At 51.1% G+C, this 20997-nt stretch overlaps 3 protein-coding genes across 3 annotated transcripts in view; 1 reads left to right on the top strand and 2 right to left on the bottom strand.

Moving 5' to 3' along the window:
- Positions 1-20997, bottom strand: part of LOC135405287 (zinc finger protein 665-like) — a 137056-nt gene that overhangs the window by 80967 nt on the left and 35092 nt on the right. The gene's annotated exons all lie outside the window — the stretch shown is intronic.
- On the bottom strand, positions 5715-6715 carry LOC135405422 (olfactory receptor 14J1-like). Its single transcript, XM_064640119.1, has one exon. The coding sequence runs from the start codon at positions 6713-6715 to the stop codon at positions 5744-5746; it is 972 nt and encodes a 323-aa protein (XP_064496189.1). The 3' UTR covers positions 5715-5743.
- Positions 19124-20106, top strand: LOC135405441 (olfactory receptor 14J1-like). The gene has a single exon (XM_064640138.1). It carries the CDS (start codon positions 19124-19126, stop codon positions 20090-20092), a length of 969 nt encoding a protein of 322 aa, XP_064496208.1. The 3' UTR covers positions 20093-20106.

Genomic DNA, 20997 nt, shown 5'->3' with positions numbered 1-20997 from the left:
ACTTATTAATATGTATGTTAAATGATTTAACCATGTATATAAAGTGTATAAAATGGCTTCCTTTTGCACATTCAGGTCGAGCAAGCTTGTCCAGCGTGAGCTGGCTTGCTTGCAATGTTGAATAAACAAATACTTTGCAGGTTAAAGACAAAAAATTCTCTGAGCAGTTAATCATATTGAGGTTTTTCAGCAGCAAAGAGGGTTGGGAGACTTCCAGACTGCTCAGGCTGGGAAGAGGATAGGGCAAGTCCTCCTGCAGTCATTCTCAGACATTGGAAGGACAAGGCAGGAATTGCAGAAACCCTGTGGGAGGGAAAAGAAGGGGATGTTGTGTGCTCAGACTTTATCAAGGCCCTTGATGTGGTCTCCTGTGGTCTCCTTATGGCCAGACTGGTGAGAGCTGGACTGAAGAAGTGGAAGATGTGGTGGGTGGGAAGATGGCTGAATGAAGAGGGTCAAATAAAATCCATGGTACAAAGTCCTCTTGGCAGCAACTTCTGGATGAAATCCCTCAGTGACCAGCCCTTGAACACCACTATAGAACACCCTTATTATCTCTCTGTACATTGGGACAAAATGTGTTTTCAAGTCCTTTGTGGATGATGCCAAATTTCAGGGAGCCCTTGAGCAACCTATCCTGGTTTAAAGACACATATTGGGGTGGGAACTCCAATAAAATGAATTCAATCCCCTTTTATTCCCCACCTCTACAGGGAGACAAAATACGAGGAGGTATAATTGAAAACAATAAGAGTTTACTGACAGAAAATATATCAGCAAAAACAGCAATATCAACAGACAGTTCAAAGCATCAGCAGAGAGAGAAATTGTCTCCTCTCCCCCCCTACCCCAACTCCCTTTTGTAAACAGATAAAAACAGGGATCAACATGTGCCTCTCTTCTCCCTTGTACCCCAAATGGACAAAGAACAAAAAAGAAAACCAGGGGAAAGAGGGGGCAAAGCAAAATCTGGGAAACTCTCTGGTCTGAGATCAGTTGTGCTGCCCAAGAACACGCTGACTCCAGAGGTGTCCAAGCGGGGCAGAGCCGGCGACTCCGGTCCGTGCGGCGGCGGGGGGGAGGCAGCGACTCTGCTTGATTCCATGGAGTTCTGGGGAGGCAAGGTGACCTATTGGTTCCATGAGATTCTGAGATGTCTCAGAGTTCCTTTTGTTTCAAAGAGACCCCACATGTCAAAATGGTCCCTTGGTTTTATGAGATTCCTCAGTGTCCCTGCATTCCTTTGGTTCCATGAGGCCCTGCAGTGTCACGGTGCCACTTGATTCTGTGATGTTACAAAGATCAGAATGGCCCCTTGATTTAAGGCCAACTGCACATGGGGCTGCCTTGGGGGGAGTGTGGGCACCCAGACAAGGGAGTTTTCACCCCCTGGACTCAGCCCTGGGGTCACCACATCTGGACTGGTCTGTCTGTCTGTGAGGTTCCCCATTCTGGAGGAATGAGGAAGAACTGGAGAGGGTCTAGAGGAGATCTGACAGGATGGAGCTTTTCTCCATATTGGAAATAGAATGAAATCTCCACAAAGAGTAACATGGAAGGTTCAGACTGAAGGTGAGGAAAGAGAAATGTCACTCAACGGGGACCCTTGTGCTGCAAGAGGTCACCCAGAAGGAAGTCAGGATCAGCCCATGGCTTTGTGTTCCAGGGAGCAGCCAGAGCTGGTGCAGAGACATCAGGGAGGGTCTGGAAATGCTGCTGGGAGGGGGTGGGAAAGCAGGAGGGGTGTGTGCAGCCTGCAAGGCCAGAGCAGCAGCAGGGCCAGGGCAGGACAGCCTGCAGGAGAGATGGCCAAGGGCTCTGGCAGGGCTGCAAGGCCCAAAGGCACCCAGGCCTTTGTCCCCTTGCCTCTGGCAGCTGCCTCTGCCACTCAGGCCACCACAAGCAACTTGCCTGGCAGGTTCTGCCCTTGGTTTCTGCCTCGCCCCTCCCTCAGGAGCCTGGCAGGGGTTGCCCAGTTTTGGCCCTTTGTTGTTCCTCCCCCTCCCATCCCAGTGCCCCCCAAACAGCCCTGAGCCAGCCGGGAGGGACAGGATCTGCTGGGCCAGGGCCTGGGGCTCAGGCCTTGGCCTTTGTGCTCCACAAAACCAAGGCAGGCTTTGCTCAGCATTGCAGGGGCCTGCCCAGAGCCTTTGTCTGCCTGCACTCCTGGCCTCCAAGGAGCTGCTCCAAGGAGTCCCTGGGGAGGCTTTGGCAGTGCCTGCCCTCAGTGGGGCCCAGCAATGCTTCAAGGCACTTGCAGTTTGGCTTCTGACTTCTTCAGCAGCTGCTTCAGTCTTCTCTTAGCACCTCAGGATCATGGGCTGGGCTGCAAACTCACTGTGGGGCTCATTAAATTCCAGAAATCCCTCAGGATCTCTTTGTTTTCCTTTAATTGTCTTCAAGGCAATTTCAAAACAAGTTTTCCAAGTTTGTATTTTTTTTGTTTTAATTCAATGATGGATATTTTGTAGTTCAGAGAAGAGGTGATAGAGGTGTTCTCCAAGTGATCTTGATGCTGAGTGTCTCCTCAGGAGATCCACACTGACCCTGGATGATCAACCTTGCTCCTCACCCCCCAACCTCACCAGTTCTGACATGGCCCATCTTGGACTGACAGCTGATGCAACTCCAAACACACTGTGGGACCCATTAAAACACAGGAAAACAAATTATTTCCCTTTCTTTTAATTGTCTTCAAGTCATCAAGAGTTCTACAGCTAATTGGAGTTGTTTTGTAGTTTAGCTAAGGAGGAAGATTTTAAAGTGGACGTCACGAAAAAAATATATTTTTTGATGAAAGAGAATGTTTTACACAGAGCCTTGGGTCAGGGTGCAAAGGATTTTGATCCAAAGACAAGGAGGCAAAAGACATTAGTAGCACTTAATCATTGACCCATTGAACAATTATCAAGTGATTCAATAGCATTTGCCACAATTTTAACAGTGACTGAATTATAGATTCCCAGTAACAACATTCCCACCACAGTCAATTCACACCCACACCCAGGCAGAGATGTGTGGACACATCAAGAGCCGGATGTGGAAAGGTACCTCTCCCAAATTCTCCTCATTGTCAGGGAAACACTCCCCCAAATCCCTTTGTGTTTGCCAACAGACCAGGGTCACAGCTGGAGGAGTGTTTGTTGAGGGGGATCAGAATTTTCCTGGGCATCAATGAGGGTGTTTGGAGTGTCACAAACTGGAGGGTTCCTGAGCTGGGAGAGGCTGCCAGAGGTGTCCCACTGAGAGGGAGGTGCTGGGGAGCTGCCAGGGCCTCCCTCAGCCCCGCTGGTTGTGGGCTCCCAAGGTGACTGGCTTTAGTTATCTGCTGAATTTCCATCCTGGTGTCAGGAATGACTGGAGTTTCCAAACTATTTGGGAATTGTATCCAAACTGTTCTCTTTGCGTTAGGATTCAGGTAGGGAATATTCCACGGTTTTCAGGGGATGACTCCTTATCCTGTGTTCCCCAGCTCTTACACCCATCCCAGTCAGCTGGATGGTTTATTGACAATGTGTCCCGAGGGGCGGCACCTCCAATGCCATAGAAACCCCTCCCCCTGGATTAGGAAACCTTTGGAATTCAGGAGGTGTTCCAGTGGAGCATGAAAATGAACAGCAACTTTCCTAAAGCCCAGACCCCATCAGAACAAAGCCAGGCCCCCTCAGTGTCAGAGCAAAGGTCCCCCATCCCTGTGTCCCTGTGGCCGCTGAGGCGGCAGCGCAGGCCCGAGGCGGTGCCGGGTCCCGGTGCAGCCGGGGCAGAGCGGCGGCTGCGCGAGCGGCAACCCCGGCGGTGAGTGCGGCAGCCCCGTGGGAGCGGCGGCTCCGGGCACAGACGCCGGCGGCAGCCGCTGTGGCTCCTGGAACCGAGTGGCCATTGGGACACTGCAGGGCCTCCTGGAATCCAGGGGCCGGTGGGACACTGGGGAGCCTATTGGAGCCAAGGGAACCCTGGGATATTCTGGAACATCGTGGAATCAAGGAGGTTTTGTGACACTGCAGGGCCTCATGGAACAAATGGAACCCTCAGAGTTTTTGCAACCTCATGGAAATCAAGGGGCCATTTCTGGCAGGATGTTCTGCACTGATAATACCTAAAAACTGGTCAGAGAATGCAAACAATGCAAGCTCTCTGTGATGAGTTACTGCTGGTGTCAAGGTGCTGTTTTTAATGTTGAATTATGCTAAACCCAAAATGCTTCATGAAACTTTAAACACACATCCTGCCTTTTGAAGCAGGATTTGACAGATAAGCTGCTCCCTGGCTTGCAAATATGTCTGGCAGTCAAACTCCTTATAACTATAAAAGTCTCGTTCAACAGACTTCCCTGAAGTGTGTGGAGCTTCTGCCGTGAAGCAGGGACAGCTCCTCATGGTCACTGCCCAGGGCTTAAGTGAAAGAGAGAGAACTACCCCCTGTCGTTGTGGGGTGAGTTACCTCAATCTCTGCTTCAGGATTGTTTCTTCTTGCTGGCTTTGATCCAATTACTTTAATAGAATGACTTTGATAGACTACAATATCCTATCTTACACTATACTGCTTGGAGTTTTTGGCTTTTATACTGTGCAGGAAATAATTGTGATTGAGGTCTTTTGTCTGTTCACTTGTCTGTTAAATTTTCTGTTCATTTGACATAATAAATAATTCATTTTAAAGAAATATTTCTGATTTGCCATCATTAAAACTTGCAGGACAAAGTGATTGAATCACACCTCTGTAATTCCTTCAATCGAAACCAAAATCTGAGCCTGAGATTGGATCCAGCCACCCTCAGGCTCCTCTCTGAGAAGGAATTTAAAAAGCAAGGGGGTCCTTTCTGCACCTCGTAGCTCAACGAGACGGCTTCTGCCATCAACTTTGTCTAAGCCTTCCACCCCCCCAGCCCCAATCTGTGACACAGGGGCACGTCTTGTCCATGCAGTGCAAACATGGAACCCTGAGCTGGTCATTTGATGTCCCTCCTTGGAGGGAAGAACAAGCCCAATGGCCTGGGGTGAGAGGCCAGTGCTGGGAGCGGCGCTGGCTGTGCCAGGGCACTGCTGGGTGCCCCCACCCTGAGCACTCCCACCCTTGTGCTGGTCACTGCTGTTTTCCCCTGCAGGGTGTTGTGTTGGGCACATCCTGGAGAGCAAAGTGGAAAGCAGATGGAAGCTTTGAGGCCCTGGCCTGAGGAGATGCCCCTGCAGGATGGCAGTGCTGCTGCAGAGGTCAGCTCTGTGCCAGCAGTGCCCGTGGCTGTCCCTGCCTGCAGTCCCTGGACAGTCCTGCAGCAGGACTGGGACCGACTGCCAGAGCACTGAGGCCTCCAACAACACAGGGCTCTGCAGGACAGTGTGGAAGGGAAGGGAGAGGAGGCCACGCAGGAGAAGGGCTGCTGCTCCCTGGCAGTGCTGCTCTGCTGGGACTCTTTTGTGGCCCAGCTCTGCACAGAGGCCCCGACCCTGCAGCTGCAGAGAAGTCAGAGAGGAAAGATGTCAGGCAAACAAGTCAAGGCAGAGTTCTTTATTTGGTATTTAAGCAGACAGTGAGTACAAGTCCCAATTTGTACAGCTTCTAGGCCAGGCTAGAAAGGCTTACACTGAATTGAAAATGGTGTTTATATATATATATATATCTTTATATATACATTTATAAGGATTTTTTGGTGTGAACAAATTATCACAAAAGTAACACCCCTACCAGGAGCAAAAAATAGAGAAGATATGGTGGGTGTTAATGAAGCACAGAACACAACTGGCCTTTAATGAGGTCCATAACATGCAGAAGAAGGAGAGTTTATTGCTTCTGAAAAACACCCAGTTATGAGTTTTTTCAGGGCATCCTTGAGCTCCTGGTTCCTGAGGCTGTAGATGAGAGGGTTCACTGCTGGAGGCACCACCGAGTACAGAACTGACACAATCAGATCTAGAGATGGGGAGGAAATAGAAAGGGGCTTCAGGTTGGAAAATGTGGCAGTGCTCACGAACAAGGAGAGCACAGCCAGGTGAGGGAGGCACGTGGAAAAGGCTTTGTGCTGTCCCTGCTGAGAGGGGATCCTCAGCACAGCCCTGAAGATCTGCACATAGGAGAACACAATGAAAATGAAACAACAAAACACGAAACAGGCACCAACCTCAATAAGCCCAATTTCCCTGAGGTAGCCTGAGTGTGAGCAGGAGAGCTTGAGGATGTGTGGGATTTCACAGAAGAACTGGCCCAGGGCATTGCCCTGGCACAGGGGCAGGGAAAATATATTGGCTGTGTGCAGCAGAGAACTGAGAAAGCCAGTGGCCCAGGCAGCTGCTGCCATGTGGGCACAAGCTCTGCTGCCCAGGAGGGTCCCGTAGTGCAGGGGTTTGCAGATGGCAACGTAGCGGTCGTAGCACATGATGGTGAGGAGGGAAAACTCTGCTGACATGAAGAAGACAAAGAAAAAGAGCTGTGCAGCACATCCCATGTAGGAGATGGTTGTGGTGTCCCAGAGGGAATTGTGCATGGCTTTGGGGACAGTGGTGCAGATGCAGCCCAGGTCTGTGAGGGAGAGGTTGAGCAGGAAGAAGCCCATGGGGGTGTGCAGGTGGTGGTCACAGGCTACGGCGCTGAGGATGAGGCCGTTGGCCAGGAGGGCAGCCAGGGAGATGGCCAGGAAGAGCCAGAAGTGCAGGAGCTGCAGCTCCCTCCTGTCTGAGAATGCCAGGAGGAGGAACTGGGGCATGGAGCTGCTGTTGGACATTTGCTGTTCCTTAGGACAGGGTCTGTTCAGAAAAGGAAAAGACAGGGAAGAATTAGGAGATACCCCTCTCAGCAGAGATACTCCATCTTTCATAGTAATCCCCCGAAACCATTTGTATTTCCCTTATGCTGGCTCAGAGTGGTGTGAGCAGCAAGAATTCTGGCCATGTGCTGCCAAGGGTTCAGCTTTGCTCTGCTGCAGTGGTGACATGGAGCTGGTTTGTGACAGCTCTGATGATCACAAGGGATGTCAGATGTATCTCACCTTTAATGGAAAAGCTTAATTTCTGATCCCCCCTAATCACAAGACTGTGGACTGCAGAACAGAGGCTTCTATTGTCCTTAGAATAATTCTTCTGTTAGATATGTTCCACCATTAAATCTGCAGACTGTTCTTTTTAGGAGTAAAAATTCTCATTTTTATTGCTAAAAATGTGAGGAGTCATTAGAAAAGACAAGTGGCAAAAGGGTTCAGCTCTCTGTGGTTTAAAGTAGATCCAGGAGAGCTGCGGAGTCCTTCAACCTGTTTCCTATCTGCCCTGCTCTTTCCCTTGTGCTGCATTCACTTTGATTTCACACAAATAAATATTAAAAACCACATCCACAAATGCGTGTGCAGTGATGAGAGCAGGACAATGTTGTTTCCAAGGGCAGCTCTGTGAAGTGTCCCCTGTGCCAGCCCAGAGGTGCAGCTGTGCTGGACAAAGCAGGACAGGAGCCCTCCTGCAGAGAAGGCAAGGGCTGGGACAGGAGAGTGCCCACCCTCAAGGGAAGGCTCAGCACTGCCCAGGATCCTGTGCTCATTTCTGACACTGCCTGAAATATTCACCTCTGAGAGTAAAAGAGTTGGAATTTCAGTGCAGCCTCCTGAACTGAGAGAACAATGTCTATGCTACAATGCCTAAGCAGGAAACACACCTCAGGACTAACTCCTTTCCTGTAGCCCCTGTCTTCTGTGAGCTTTGCAAAAAATTCTGCATCCAATATGGTGTAGTGGTGAGGAGCTGTGAGCAGGTCTGACCCTGCAACATCGAGACATGGAAAAGATCCTCCCTCAGCTGCCAGATCCTCCCTCCCTGCCAGGGAAAAGATCCTCCCTCAGCTGCCAGGTTTGCCCCTTGCCCACAGCCCTTCTGCCCCAGCCCTGGGAGCAGCTCCCCAGGCCGGGCTGAGAGCTGCCCCTGGCAGGCAGCAGAGTCCCTGCCCAGCACAGCGCCCTGGGCTGCAGGACCCTGCTCTGCCCCACAGCCCTGGGCACCCCTGCCTGCACTCCCAGCTTCACAGCTCTTCCAAAGGGCCTCCAAACAGCCCCCTGCTCACCCATCCCATCAGCTGGGGCTGGGCCAGCTTTAGGAGATGCCTCCAGGAGCTGCCCCTGCACTGCCCTGCAGCCACAGACTCACCTTGTGCAGCCCTGCCAAGATTCCTCCTGCAGGGAGCTCTCAGCCCTCCTGCCAGTGCTGAGCCCGTTGAAGCTCTGTCTGTGCCCTGTTGGTGTCCCTGAGCTGCCCTGGCAGTGCCCTCAGCCCTGCTGGGCTGTGCAGAGGAGCTGCTCACCAGCAGAGCTGTCTCTTTGAAGCTCTTCTTGCTTGCCAGGAGCTCCCTGTGTGCCAGGAGCCTGACCCAGCTCAGCAGCACAGCAACAGCCCCAGGCATTTCATGACCCTCAGGGGGGTTTGGTGTTGTTTATATGAGACTCAGTCCCTGAGAGGAAGTTCAAACAACTTCTCAAGAAGTCAAAATGAGATTGAAACACTGAAGTTTCTTGTAGTGCTAATGAGTCTCACTGAGGGACACAACTGAGAATGTCTCCCTGGGTTCCAGTTAGAGCAGAAAACTGCAGACAGTGATGACAAGGATGGACAAGCAAGGGAAAGGTGGCTCTGATGCTGAAGAAACCTTGACTTGTTTCCTTAATCCAATGGGCCAAGCCCTGATCCCCAGCCCCTGGGAAGGCAGATCCTGTCCCTGCCTCATTCCTCAGGGCTCTTCCTGGGGCACTGGGATGTGGGATGTGCAATGCCAAGGGCAGGACCATGGGGTGGCACCTGCCAGGCTGCTGAGCAGGGACAAGGAGGCCATGAGGCCCCAGGGCTGCAAGGGCCACTCCCCTCCTCCTGGCATCAGGGGCACAGACAGCAGCCATGGCCAAAGGCCTGCAGAAGGTGGCTCTGTCAGGGCTTTCAGCTTCTCCCCATGCCTGTCTCCTCCCCAGCCCAGGCTGTCCTACGGTGTCCATGCCCTGCCCCTTTCCCTGCAGGCTGTCGTCATCCCCCCGGCTGCCCCACCTGGCTGGCACCTTCCTGCACTGACATCTCTGCGTCCTCCCTGGCTCTTCCTGCGCACACAAAGCCTGGGGCTCATCCAGACTCCTCCTGGGTGACGTGTTCCAGCACAGTGTTTTCCATGGAGTGAAATTCCTTTTTCCTCATGTCCACTCAGGACCTCCCCAGCTGCACTTGGCATTAATTTTTTCTCTCATGCTCTTTTCTTCTCCGACAAAAGGATCCACCATCTCTAAATCCTCCCTTCAAGCCCTCTGAGGGCTGTCCTGTACTGTCCTCAGTCTCCACACCAGTGAGGCCACAGCTCCTTAGCCCCTCTCTAGTGCTTATGTGCTTGAGACCTTTAAAGCCCATCTTGGGAGATCTCTGGGCACTCACAGATGTTTTTGCAGATGAAAATGTCATGCTCCTAGTCTAAGGAAATCTCAGTGATACTTTTTACCAAGGCCTGTAGTGGCAGAACATGGGGCAGTGGCTTTGAACTGAAAGAGAAGAGTTTTATACTGGATAACAGGAGGAAAGATTTAACAATAAGGGCAGCAAGAACTGGAAGAGGTTTTCAGAGAAGTAGATGTCCCATCCCTGCATTTGTCCAAGGTCACGGTGTGTGAGGAACCTCAATGAGTAAAAGATGTCACTGCCCACGTCCAGGGACTTGGACCAGATGACCTTTTAGCTCCCTTCCAACCCAAACCATTCTGTGATTCTTTGAGTCCCAAACTCCTTCTCCAAAGAATTTCCATTTCTAGGACATGAATTGCCAAGTCTTGGAGAAACCATTCTAAGCCCAAAAGGTAACAAATTAATTCCAAGGAAGTTCCAAGGTATCTGTATGAAACTTTGAGCAAGTGGGTCAATGGCAGAACCTCTGAGGGTGACCTTGCAGCTGAGGAGGGGGGATTCGGCCTTGGGCTCTGAGACTAATGATGGGCAGCCAGAAGTGGTATGTGGGGACTGGGCAAGACTTGTCCTGGGATGTCTAGGAAAGAACCAAAGCAAGGGTAGTATCCCAGTGGTTTCTGGAGGAACAAGCATGAGAAAACACAGAGATAGAGGCTGAAAAAGCTGGTCATGGTAAACAAGAGGACGCTCAAGACATGTCCTTGGCTGTGCCCTGCAAGTGATCCCCACAGCCTGTCCCGTTTTCTTAAGAACTCCATTGCCAAGAAGTTTCTATGGGGAGGGACCTCTCTGCTCCTGGCACAGATTGTGGTCCAAGTTCCAGCCACTGCAGCAGGAGCCACAAATAGTCAGGTCTTGTGTTCTTTGGGGGGCCAGACTCTGCCCACACTGGTGTGTGTGTGTTGGAAGCACAAAAGAGTGAAGAAAATGCCAAGCTAAACACCCAATGTAGCCTGACTTTGTTCCTAAGTGGGGGATGAGACTTGGACACAACATGTGCAGGGACAGATGGAGGGGTTTGTCCCCCTGGCCCTGCCCAGAAGGGACACCTTTCAGGAAGGGTTGTGGCCTTGGCTGTGCTGAGGGTTGACCCGGGCAATGCAGCTTGGGATTGCAGTGGCACTGTCAGGGCTCTGCAGAGCTCCTGGCAGTTCATGCATTTGTCCCCAGCAATGCCAGAGAACTGCAGGGGTTGTAGTCAATCACTTGTGCTCTTTGGGACCCCGACTGGCTCTGCTGAATGGGAGCAGGCCTGTAGTTCCCAGACTGTTCCTGCATCCAGGGTCGGGCCTGCAGTGACGTTTGTGCAGCATTCAATTGGTGCAGTGGCAGGATGGCCATGGATCCATTCCTGCACAAACACAATGGTGCTCCATCCCAGGCAGGGATAGAATGGGCCCACAAATATAGGAAGGATAAGAAGCAGGGAGTTTTGGCACTGTGGAACTCCATGGAACCAAAGGAACCCTGGGACATGGAGAAAACTCATGGAATAAAGGGGACATTGTGACCCTGCAGCACCTCATGGAACCAAAGGGAGTCTGGGACATGGCAGGGCCTGATGGAAACAAAGGAACCTCCTGGGAACAAAGGGACCCCAGGACACTGCCAAAAGTCAGGGAGACAAGGGAACCCCAGGACACTGTGGAATCTCCTGGAATCCAGGGGTCATTGAATACCCTGGGGCCTCCTGGAACCAAAGGGAACATGGGACACTGCAGAACCTCATGGAATCAAAAGGAGCCCGGGACTTTGTGGAATGTCAGGGAATCAAGGGGCCATTGTGACATCCCAGAACCTTTTGGAACCAAAGGGAACCAATGGAACACTGTGGAATCTCATGGAATCAAGGGTCCATTGTGACACTGTGGAACCTCACAGAATCAAGGGGCCATTCTGATTCTGCAAGGCCTTCTGGAGTCAAAGGGACCATTGTGACACTGGGGAACCTCATGGAATCAAGGGTCCATTGTGACACTGGGGAAAATGATGGAATCGGTGGCCCCTTGTCACACTGCAGGGCCTTATGGAGCTCAAGAATGCTGGGAAACAGTGCAACCTCATGGAATCAAGGAGCCATTGTGGCACTGCAGAGCCTCAAGGAATAAGGGATGCAATCTTTGCCTCAGATTTTGTCAACAAAAAAAATTTAAGGAATTACAGAAGTGTGATTGAACCACTTTGTCCCACAGGTTTTAATGTCTGGCCAAATGAGAGTATTTAAAAAAAAAAAGAATAATTTATTCTTACACAAGCCCTCGGGGTCCAGGGAGGAGATAAAGTTCCTTTTCATGCCTGGCATTTTCTATCTTTCTTCCCCTCCCTGACCAGCCCCAGCGTGGGGCAGGCATTCTATCTTAAAGAGACAGTCCCTCCAAAACAATATTCAAAAAACAGCCTAAAATACTAAAACTGAAACCATGACATTTTCCACCTCTATATTCTATTCCCTTTTTCATCATGCATTGTCCCAAGGATCTTTTGGTTCCATGAGGCCCTGCAGTGTCACAATGGCCCCTTGATTCCTTTGTGCCACTGGAGACACCCCATAATCCAGCACAGCCTGTGGTGCTGCCTGTTCATGGCCAGACAAGTAATGTCTGTCTGGAAAGAGGCACAATTTTAATATTTTCGCAATTAAATAATATTTAAGCACATTTTCATTACTGAGTCATTTGAGTACTTTTAAGAAATGGCAAAGTTTTCCCACCACGACAGAACAAGAAATTCCTGGAAGTGTACTGATGGCAGGAGAAGAAATACTGATCTGTCCCACTACCTGTATTACCAATATTCCATCTGTAACTTCATCTCCCTTTCTCTTCAGGTGTTTCCACCTCTTCTGTTTAAATAGCCATGTCTAAGGACATCTCTTCAGTAGACTTGCTGGATGTGTGTCGTTCCTGTTGCTCCCTGGTTTCCTCCTCCAGTTGCTCTCTGGTCATTCAGTGCTTCTCAATTGACTGGTTTCATGCTTTGAGCTTCAGGGAGCTGCCCCATCTTTCAGAAGTTTAAATAGCACATTAGTCAACACCTTAATTGTGTTTATATCTATCAAGCAGTTCCGAGGGACAGGGCAGCAGCTGTGGGACCTCTTTGGAGGCTGCTGGGACATTGCTTTGGCCAACTTCAGTGGCAGAAGGGGCCCACATGTAGGACAGGGGAACCTGTCACTGTTCCTTCTGTCCAGAGCAGCCCATAGGTGTGTTCAGGTGACCAAATGGGGTCAGGTGGCACAGGGAGAGAGGTCTCTCTCCTGTTCTTTATCAGGGTATTTTCTACATGTCCTCAGAGTACAATGGCAGTTCTCCCCCAGCATTTCAGCAGCATGTGCTGATCTCCTCAGGGATCAGGCCTGTGATTTTCCCCCTGGGCCTGAGTCCCAGCACATCCCCCCCCAAGGCCATTGTCAGCAAAGCCTCTGCACACCCCAGCTCTCGGGGCTTTCAGAGCAGCTTTCCCCACTGCAAGTCTGTTCTTACCCCGGTGCCCCCGTTGAGGGGCTGCAGCCAGACAGGCCCCAATGCCCTGCGTGTGGGGCACAGGCAGGAGGAGCTGCAGCCCCAAGTCTCTCTTCATTCCACTTGCAGGCAATAACAGCCCAGGCCTGCTGAGACAGTTCCCAGGTTGCAGGGCTGTGATGGGTTGGGAGAGAAGGCCAAGGAGACCCAGGAGAGAGAGAGCAGGAGAGAGGTGTCCTCAGTGGGAAGGAGCTTCTGGGACCTGTGCAGCTGCTCTAGGGGATGAACAAACTGGGTGAACTTTTGTGGGTGAGGGTGAGAGGAGAGACTGGTTTGGGTGCCCTTGTGGAGTGAGACAAAGAGCCCATTCAAGTTGGCTTTGATAACCCTGGAATTCACTGGAAAGGCACCACGACAGGATGCAAAGAGTCCCAGAGGTTTGTGCAGAGTCTTGGTGAAGATACCCCTTGGCACACAGGCCTTTAGAGCACAGCTGGTAGGTTGGTGGACAAGAGGGAGGCTCATCTGCATCTGCTTCTCTCCAAGAGGAACCAAGAGGTTACCATAGTAACTGACTGTAGCTATGGGAATGTATGCTGGTTGCCATGGTAACCGACCATAGCAACAAGAATGTATGCTGGTTGTCATGATAACTGCCCATAGCAATGGAAATGTCTGATGGTTGCCATGGTAACTGACTGTAACAACAGAAATGTATGCTGGTTGCCGTGGTAACTGACCATAGGAATGTGACTTTATGATGGTTGCCATAGTAACTGAGCATAGCAATGCGAATCTGTGATGGTGCCATGGTAACAAACCGTTACAATGGAAATATGTGATGTTTACCATGGTGACTGTAGCAACAGGAATGATTGATGCTTGCTGTGGTAAATGACCGTAGCAATTTGAATGTGTGATGGTTGCCATGGTAACTGACTGTACCAAAGGGAAATATGATGGTTGCCATGGTAACTGACCATAGCAATTTGAATGTATGATGGTTGTCATAGTAACTGACCACAGAAGCGGGAATGTATGCTGGTTACAATGGTAAACGACCGTATGATGGTTACCATGGTAACTGACTGTAGAAATGGGAATGTATGCTGGTTGCCATGGTAACCGACTGTAACAATGGGAATTTATGCTGTTTGCCATGGCAACCGACCATAGCAGTAAGAATATATGATGGTTGCCATGGTAACTGACTGTAGCAACTGAAATGTGTGATGGTTCCCATGGTAACTGACTGTAGAGAAAACTGTATGCTCGTTGCCATGGTAACCGACCATAGCAACGGGAGTGTATGATGGTTGCCATGGTAACTGACCATAGCAACGAGACAGTATGATGGTTGTTATGGTAACTGACTGTAGCAATGGAAATGTATGCTGATTGCCAGGGTAACTGACCATAGCAACAGGAATGTATGATGGTTGCCATGGTAACCGACGGTACCAGTGGGAAGTATTATGGTTCCTGTGGTAACTGCCCGCAGCAATGGAAATGTATGCTGGTTTCCATGGTAACCAACCATAACAATAAGAATGTATGATGGCTGCCATGGTAAAAGGCAAAAGCAATGGAACTGTGTGATGGTTGCCATGGTAACTGACTAACGCAATGGGAAAGGTATGATAGTTGCCATGGTAACCAACCATGGCATAAAGAATGTATGCTGGTTGCCATAGTAACTGACTGCAGCAATGGGAAGTATGATGATTGCCATGGTAACTGACTGTAGCAATGGGAATGTATGCTGGTTGTCATGGTAACTGACCGTAGGAATGGGAATGTATGCTGGTTGTCATGGTAACTGATGATAGCAATAGGCCTCTATGATGGTTGCCATGGTAAATGACTGTAGCAATGGGAATGTATGATCTTGCCATAGTAACTGACAGTAGGAACGGGAATGTGTGATGGCTGCCATGGTAACCGACTGTAGCAATACGACTGTATGATGGTTGCCATGGTAACTGACCATAGAAACTGGAATTCAGATGGTTTCTGTGGTAACTGATCATAGAACATGGCTAAATGATGGTTGCCATGGTAACTGATTGTAGCAGTGGACTGTATAATGGTTGCCATGGTAACCAACCACAGCAATGGGGATGTGTGATGGTTGCCGTGGTAACCGACCATAGCAATGGGAATGTGTGATGGTTGCCATGGTAACCGACTACAGCAATGGGAATGTGTGATGGTTACCGTGGTAACCGATCAGATCAATGGGAATGTATGATGGTTGCCATGGTAACCGACTGTTGGAATGGGAATGTATGATGGTTTCCATGGTAACTGACCGTAGCAAGTGTGTTGTATGTTGGTTACCATAGTGACCAACCGTAGCAATGCGACTGTATGATGGTTGCCATGGTAACTGATGGTAGCAATAGGACTGTATGATGGTTGCCACGGTAACTGACTGTAGAAACGGGAATGTATGATGGTTGCCAAGGTAACTGACTGTACCAATGGCAATGTATGATGGTTGCCATGGTAACTGACCTTGGCAATGAGAATGTATGCTGGTTGCCATGGTAACCAAGCATACCAGTGGGAAAGTATGATTGTTGCTACGGTAACTGACTGTAGGAATGGGAATGTGTGATGGTTGCCATGGTAACTGCCCTTAGGAATGGGAATGTATGGTAGTTGCTGTGGTAACTGACCGTGGCAATGAGAATATATGCTGTTTGCCATGGTAACTGACCACAGCAGTGGGGATGTATGGTGGTTGCCATGGTAACTGACCGTATCAATGCGACTGTATGATGGTTGCCATGGTAACTCACCATAGCAATGGGAATGTGTGGTGGTTGCCATGGTCACTGACTGTAGTGACAGGAATGTATGATGATTGCCATGGCAACCAACTGTAGCAATGGGAATGTGTGATGGTTGCCATGGTCACTGAGTATAGCAATTGGAATGTATGCTGGTTGCCATGGTAACTGACTGTACCAGTGGGAAGTATTATGGTTGCCATGGTAACTGACCGTAGCAGTGGGAAGTATGCTGTTTGCCACAGTAATTTACTGTAGCAATGGGAATGTATTATGGTTGACATGGTAACCGACCATAGCAATGACAATGTATTATGGTTGCCATGGTAACTGACTGTGACAATGAGAATGTATTCTATTTACCATGGTAACTGACCATAGCAATGAGAATGCATGCTGGTTTTCATGGCAACTGTGATTTACTTAGACTATGAGCACGATATTTTCATCTGCAAAAACATTAGTGAGTGCCCAGAGATCTCCCAAGATGGGCTTTAAAGGTCTCAAGCACATGAGTAGCAGAGAGGGGTTAAGGAGCTGTGGCCTCACTGGTGTGGAGACCGAGGACAGTACAGGACAGCCCTGAGAGGGCTTGAAGGGAGGATTTAGAGATGGTGGATCCTTTTGTCAGAGCAGAAAGGAGCATGAGAAAGAAAGAATTAATGCCAAATGCAGCTGGGGAGGTCCTGAGTGGACATGAGGAAAAAGGAATTTCACTCCATGGAAAACACTGGGCTGCAACACGTCACCCAGGAGGAGTCTGGATGAGCCCAAGGCTTTGTGTGTGCAGGAAGAGCCAGGGAGGACGCAGAGATGTCAGTGCAGGAAGGTGCCAGCCAGGTGGGGCAGCCGGGGGGATGACAACAGCCTGCAGGGAAAGGGGCAGGGCATGGACACCGTAGGACAGCCTGGGCTGGAGAGGAGACAGGGATGGGGAGAAGCTGAAGGGCCCTGACAGAGCCACCTTCTGCAGGCCTTTGGCCAGGGCTGCTGTCTGTGCCCCTGATGCCAGGAGGAGGGGAGTGCCCCTTGCAGCCCTGGGGCCTCATGGCCTCCTTGTCCCTGCTCAGCAGCCTGGCAGGTGCCACCCCATGGTCCTGCCCTTGGCATTGCACATCCCACATCCCAGTGCCCCAGGAAGAGCCCAGAGGAATGAGGCAGGGACAGGATGTGCCTTCCCAGGGGCTGGGGGTCAGGCCTTGGCCCATTGGATTAAAAAAACAAGTCAAAGTTTATTCAGCATTAGAGCCACCTTTGCCTTGCTTGTCCATCCTTGTCATCACTGTCTGCAGTTTTCTGCTCCAACGGGAACCTGGGGACACTTTCACAGTCATGTCCTTCAGTGGGACCCATTAACAGTACAAGAAACTTCAGTATTTCAAACTCATTTTGACTTGTTGAAAAGTTGTTTGAACTTCCTCTCAGGGACTGAGTCTCATGTAAACAACACCAATCCCCTGAGGATCATGAAATGCCTGGGGCTGTTGCTGTGCTGCTGAGCTGTGCCGGGCTCCTGGCACACAGGGAGCTCCTGGCAACCAAGAAGAGCTTCAAAGAGACAGCTCTGCTGGTGAGCAGCTCCTCTGCACAGCCCAGCAGGGCTGAGGGCACTGCCCGCAGCACCCAGGGCACAAAAGCAAGGCAGAGAGAGGTTACACACAGCCTGAGCTGGGAGGGAAGTCGAGAGGAAGATCCACTGGAGGAGGAATCTTTCCAGGCTTCCTCAGGGTGAGTCAGCATGAAGGGCAATGTGTCTGCAGTTGGTGCAAAGATCTCCTAACGCTGGCACATCCCACTCCCTGCTGCACCATCCCAGGCACATCCCAGCAGGGTTCCCTTCTCCCAGGGATGGCTGCAGGGTTGTGAAGCTGGGCTGTGCCACCCAGGCTGCCCCAAGCTGTCCTGCAGAGCAGGGTCCTGCAGCCCAGGGCTGTGCCAGGGCAGGAGCTCTGCCACTGCCAGGGGCAGCTCTCAGCCGGGCTGGGGAGCTCCCTCAGGGCTGGGCAGAGGCTGGGGGTGGAAAGAGCAAAGCCTGGCAGGGCAGGGCAGGTTTCTTCTGCTATCAAGCAAGACTTCCATGGGTCAGGGCTGCTCACAGAACCAGAGCACTCCAGGATATTTTCCAGGGGATACTTCAAGGGGAAGGTCCAAGGAGGGATTTCTCTCAAGCTCTCAAGCCACATGCCTGGTTGTTTGAGTTGGAGAGGGAATTGTGAGGAGCTGCTCAGGGCTGGGAACAACTTGCTGGCACTGTTGGTGTCTGGCAGGTGGCACAGCTGGCTCAGGGTGACGCTGCCCTGAGTGCCCAGTGGGCTCTGCCCTGGCCTCTCCCAGCTGGACCCTCCCTCTGCATTTCCTTGGTTCTCAGCTTGCCCATGGTCCTGAAGTTGTTCCCTCCTTCTCTCAGTCAGACTCACTGGGAGGGGAGTTCAAGCTAGTCCAACACTGTTCCTGGGATTCCCCTATGGCAGGTGTGTCCCTGGGAATGAGACATTCCCATTGTCCTCTGCCCTGTGGGCTGTGGGCAGTGAAGTCTGTGGGCCTGGGTCAGGAGCTCTTTTTCCCTCAATCAGACCCTGTCATTAGGACACTTGGCTCTTTTCTGAGGTGTCCTTCCAAGCTGGGAGTTGCCCTCGAGAATGCAAATCATCCTCCCAGCACAGCTGTGTTCTCTGAAAGCCCCAGTGGAGAGGGGCAGAGATGCTGTGCCCATGCCAGGAGATGCTGTTGGGTTGGGGAGATGAGCCACAGGTGTCCTTGTCTCCAAGTGGGGTGCTGAGCCCTTGAGACAGGTTGAGACATTAAGGGGTCTGGGATGGATCCCTCTGCTCTCAACAGTGTCTGGTGGCTTTTCAGACCAAAATGGGAGTGTCATCAATGTCCTTCTCAGGAAGAAGCAAAGCCAAAGCAGTTGGGAACAAGAGAGAGGGACAGACCAGCTCCTCTCACTCTGCACTAAGCCCCAGACAATCCTTCTGCCTGGCAGGACCTACTCTGTTCTCCCTGAGTGGATCAGAAATGCTGAGGGGTTCTGACATCCAGGAACATTCCTAAGAAGAGATGAGGGAATTGGAAAAAAAATAAATAAAATGAAACAAACCTGTGACACTGCCTTCTGCTGTCCTGGTTTTTCTCAAAAACTGGGAGTGCAATGGGAGCAGTTTCATGTGACACAGCTGAACACCAGGACAGGCCCCTGTGCCCACCATGCCCATGACCCCACCGGTGGAGAGCAGGGCTGACCCCTCACACCAAGTGGGCAGAGGGTCTGCTCCGCATGGCAGATGTAGTGAGCCTCAACCAGGGCTCCAGCCCTGGAGCTGAAGGAGAGACTCCTAGAAAAGGAAAACCAATGGAGCAGTGAGAGGGGTGTTGGAAAGTGGCTTTCAATTTTCCCAGAATGTTCTGCCCTAACTTGTCACTGTTATTTCCTACTTGAACAGTGCCCCACATCTAGAGGCAACAAATGCCCAACAGCAGCTCCCTCAGCCAGTTCTTCCTCCTGGCATTCGCAGACAGGAGGGAGCTGCAGCTCCTGCACTTCTGGCTCTTCCTGGCCATCTCCCTGGCTGCCCTCCTGGCCAACGGCCTCATCCTCAGCGCCGTAGCCTGCGACCACCACCTGCACACCCCCATGGGCTTCTTCCTGCTCAACCTCTCCCTCACAGACCTGGGCTGCATCTGCACCACTGTCCCCAAAGCCATGCACAATTCCCTCCATAACACCACAACCATCTCCTACACAGGATGTGCTGCACAGCTCTTTTTCTTTTATTTCTTTATGTCAGCAGAGTTTTCCCTCCTCACCATCATGTGCTACGACCGCTACGTTGCCATCTGCAAACCCCTGCACTACGGGACCCTCCTGGGCAGCAGAGCTTGTGCCCACATGGCAGCAGCTGCCTGGGCCACTGGGTGTCTAAATTCACTGTTGCACACAGCCAATACATTTTCCCTGCCCCTGTGCCAGGGTAATGCCCTGGGCCAGTTCTTCTGTGAAATCCCACACATCCTCAAGCTCTCCTGCTCACAGTCCTATGTCAGGGAACTTGGGTTCATGGTGTTTGGTGTCTGTTTAGCATTTGGTTGTTTTCTTTTCATTGTTTTCTCCTATGTGCAGATCTTCAGGGCTGTGCTGAGGATCCCCTCTCAGCAGGGACGGCACAAAGCCTTTTCCACCTGCCTCCCTCACCTGACTGTGCTCTCCCTGTTCCTCAGCACTGCAGCATTTGCCTACCTGAAGCCCCCCTCCATCTCCTCCCCATCCCTGGATCTGGCACTATCAGTTCTGTACTCAGTGGTTCCTCCAGCATTGAACCCCCTCATCTATAGCCTGAGGAACCAGGAGCTCAAGGATGCCATGAGGAAACTGATAACTGGGTGTTTTTCAGAAGCCATAAACTCTCCTTCTTCTCCATGTTATGTACCTCATTAAAGGCCAATCCTTTTATGTACTTCATTAAAGGCCCACCATATCTTCTCTATTTTTTACTCTTGGTAGGAGTGTTATTTTGAGAGAATTTGTTCACATCAAAAACTCTTTATATATATAAAGATATATATAAAGATGTATATATAAAAGTATATAAACACCATTTTCAATTCTGTGTTTGCCTTTCTAGCCTGGCCCACAGGCTGTACAAATTGGCAATTGTACTTGCTGTGTGCTTAAGCCAAATAAAGAACTCTGCATTGGCTTGTTTGCCTGACATCTTTCCTCTCTGACTTCTCTGCAGCTGCAGGGTCAGGGCCTCTGTGCAGAGCTGGGCCAGAAAAGAGTCCCAGCAGAGCAGCACTGCCAGGGAGCAGCAGCCCTTCTCCTGCCTGGCCTCCTCTCCCTTCCCTTCCACACTGTCCTGCAGAGCCCTGTGTTGTTGGAGGCCTCAGTGCTCTGGCAGTGGGTCCCAGTCCTGCTGCAGGACTGTCCAGGGACTGCAGGCAGGGACAGCCACGGGCACTGCTGGCACAGAGCTGACCTCTGCAGCAGCACTGCCATCCTGCAGGGGCATCTCCTCAGGCCAGGGCCTCAAAGCTTCCATCTGCTTTCCACTTTGCTCTCCAGGATGTGCCCAACACAACGCCCTGCAGAGGAAAACAGCAGTGACCAGCACAAGGGTGGGAGTGCTCAGGGTGGGGGCACCCAGCAGTGCCCTGGCACAGCCAGCGCCGCTCCCAGCACTGGCCTCTCACCCCAGGCATTGGGCTTGTTCTTCCCTCCAAGGAGGGACATCAAATGACCAGCTCAGGAGTCCATGTTTGCACTGCATGGACAAGACATGCCCATGTGTCACGGCTTGGGGCTGGGGGGGTGGAAGGCTTAGACAAAGTTGATGGCAGAAG

Source organism: Pseudopipra pipra, chromosome W, assembly GCF_036250125.1.
Source record: "Pseudopipra pipra isolate bDixPip1 chromosome W, bDixPip1.hap1, whole genome shotgun sequence".
NCBI classification, from domain to species: Eukaryota; Metazoa; Chordata; class Aves; order Passeriformes; family Pipridae; genus Pseudopipra; species Pseudopipra pipra.
The sequence above is the reverse complement of the archived record's forward strand: the minus strand, read 5'-3'. Positions and strand labels throughout refer to the sequence as shown.

Excerpts from the sequence above, each read along its gene's own strand:
- LOC135405422 (XM_064640119.1), bottom strand. The coding sequence starts at position 6,715 with ATGTCCAACAGCAGCTCCATGCCCCAGTTCCTCCTCCTGGCATTCTCA.
- LOC135405441 (XM_064640138.1), top strand. The coding sequence starts at position 19,124 with ATGCCCAACAGCAGCTCCCTCAGCCAGTTCTTCCTCCTGGCATTCGCA.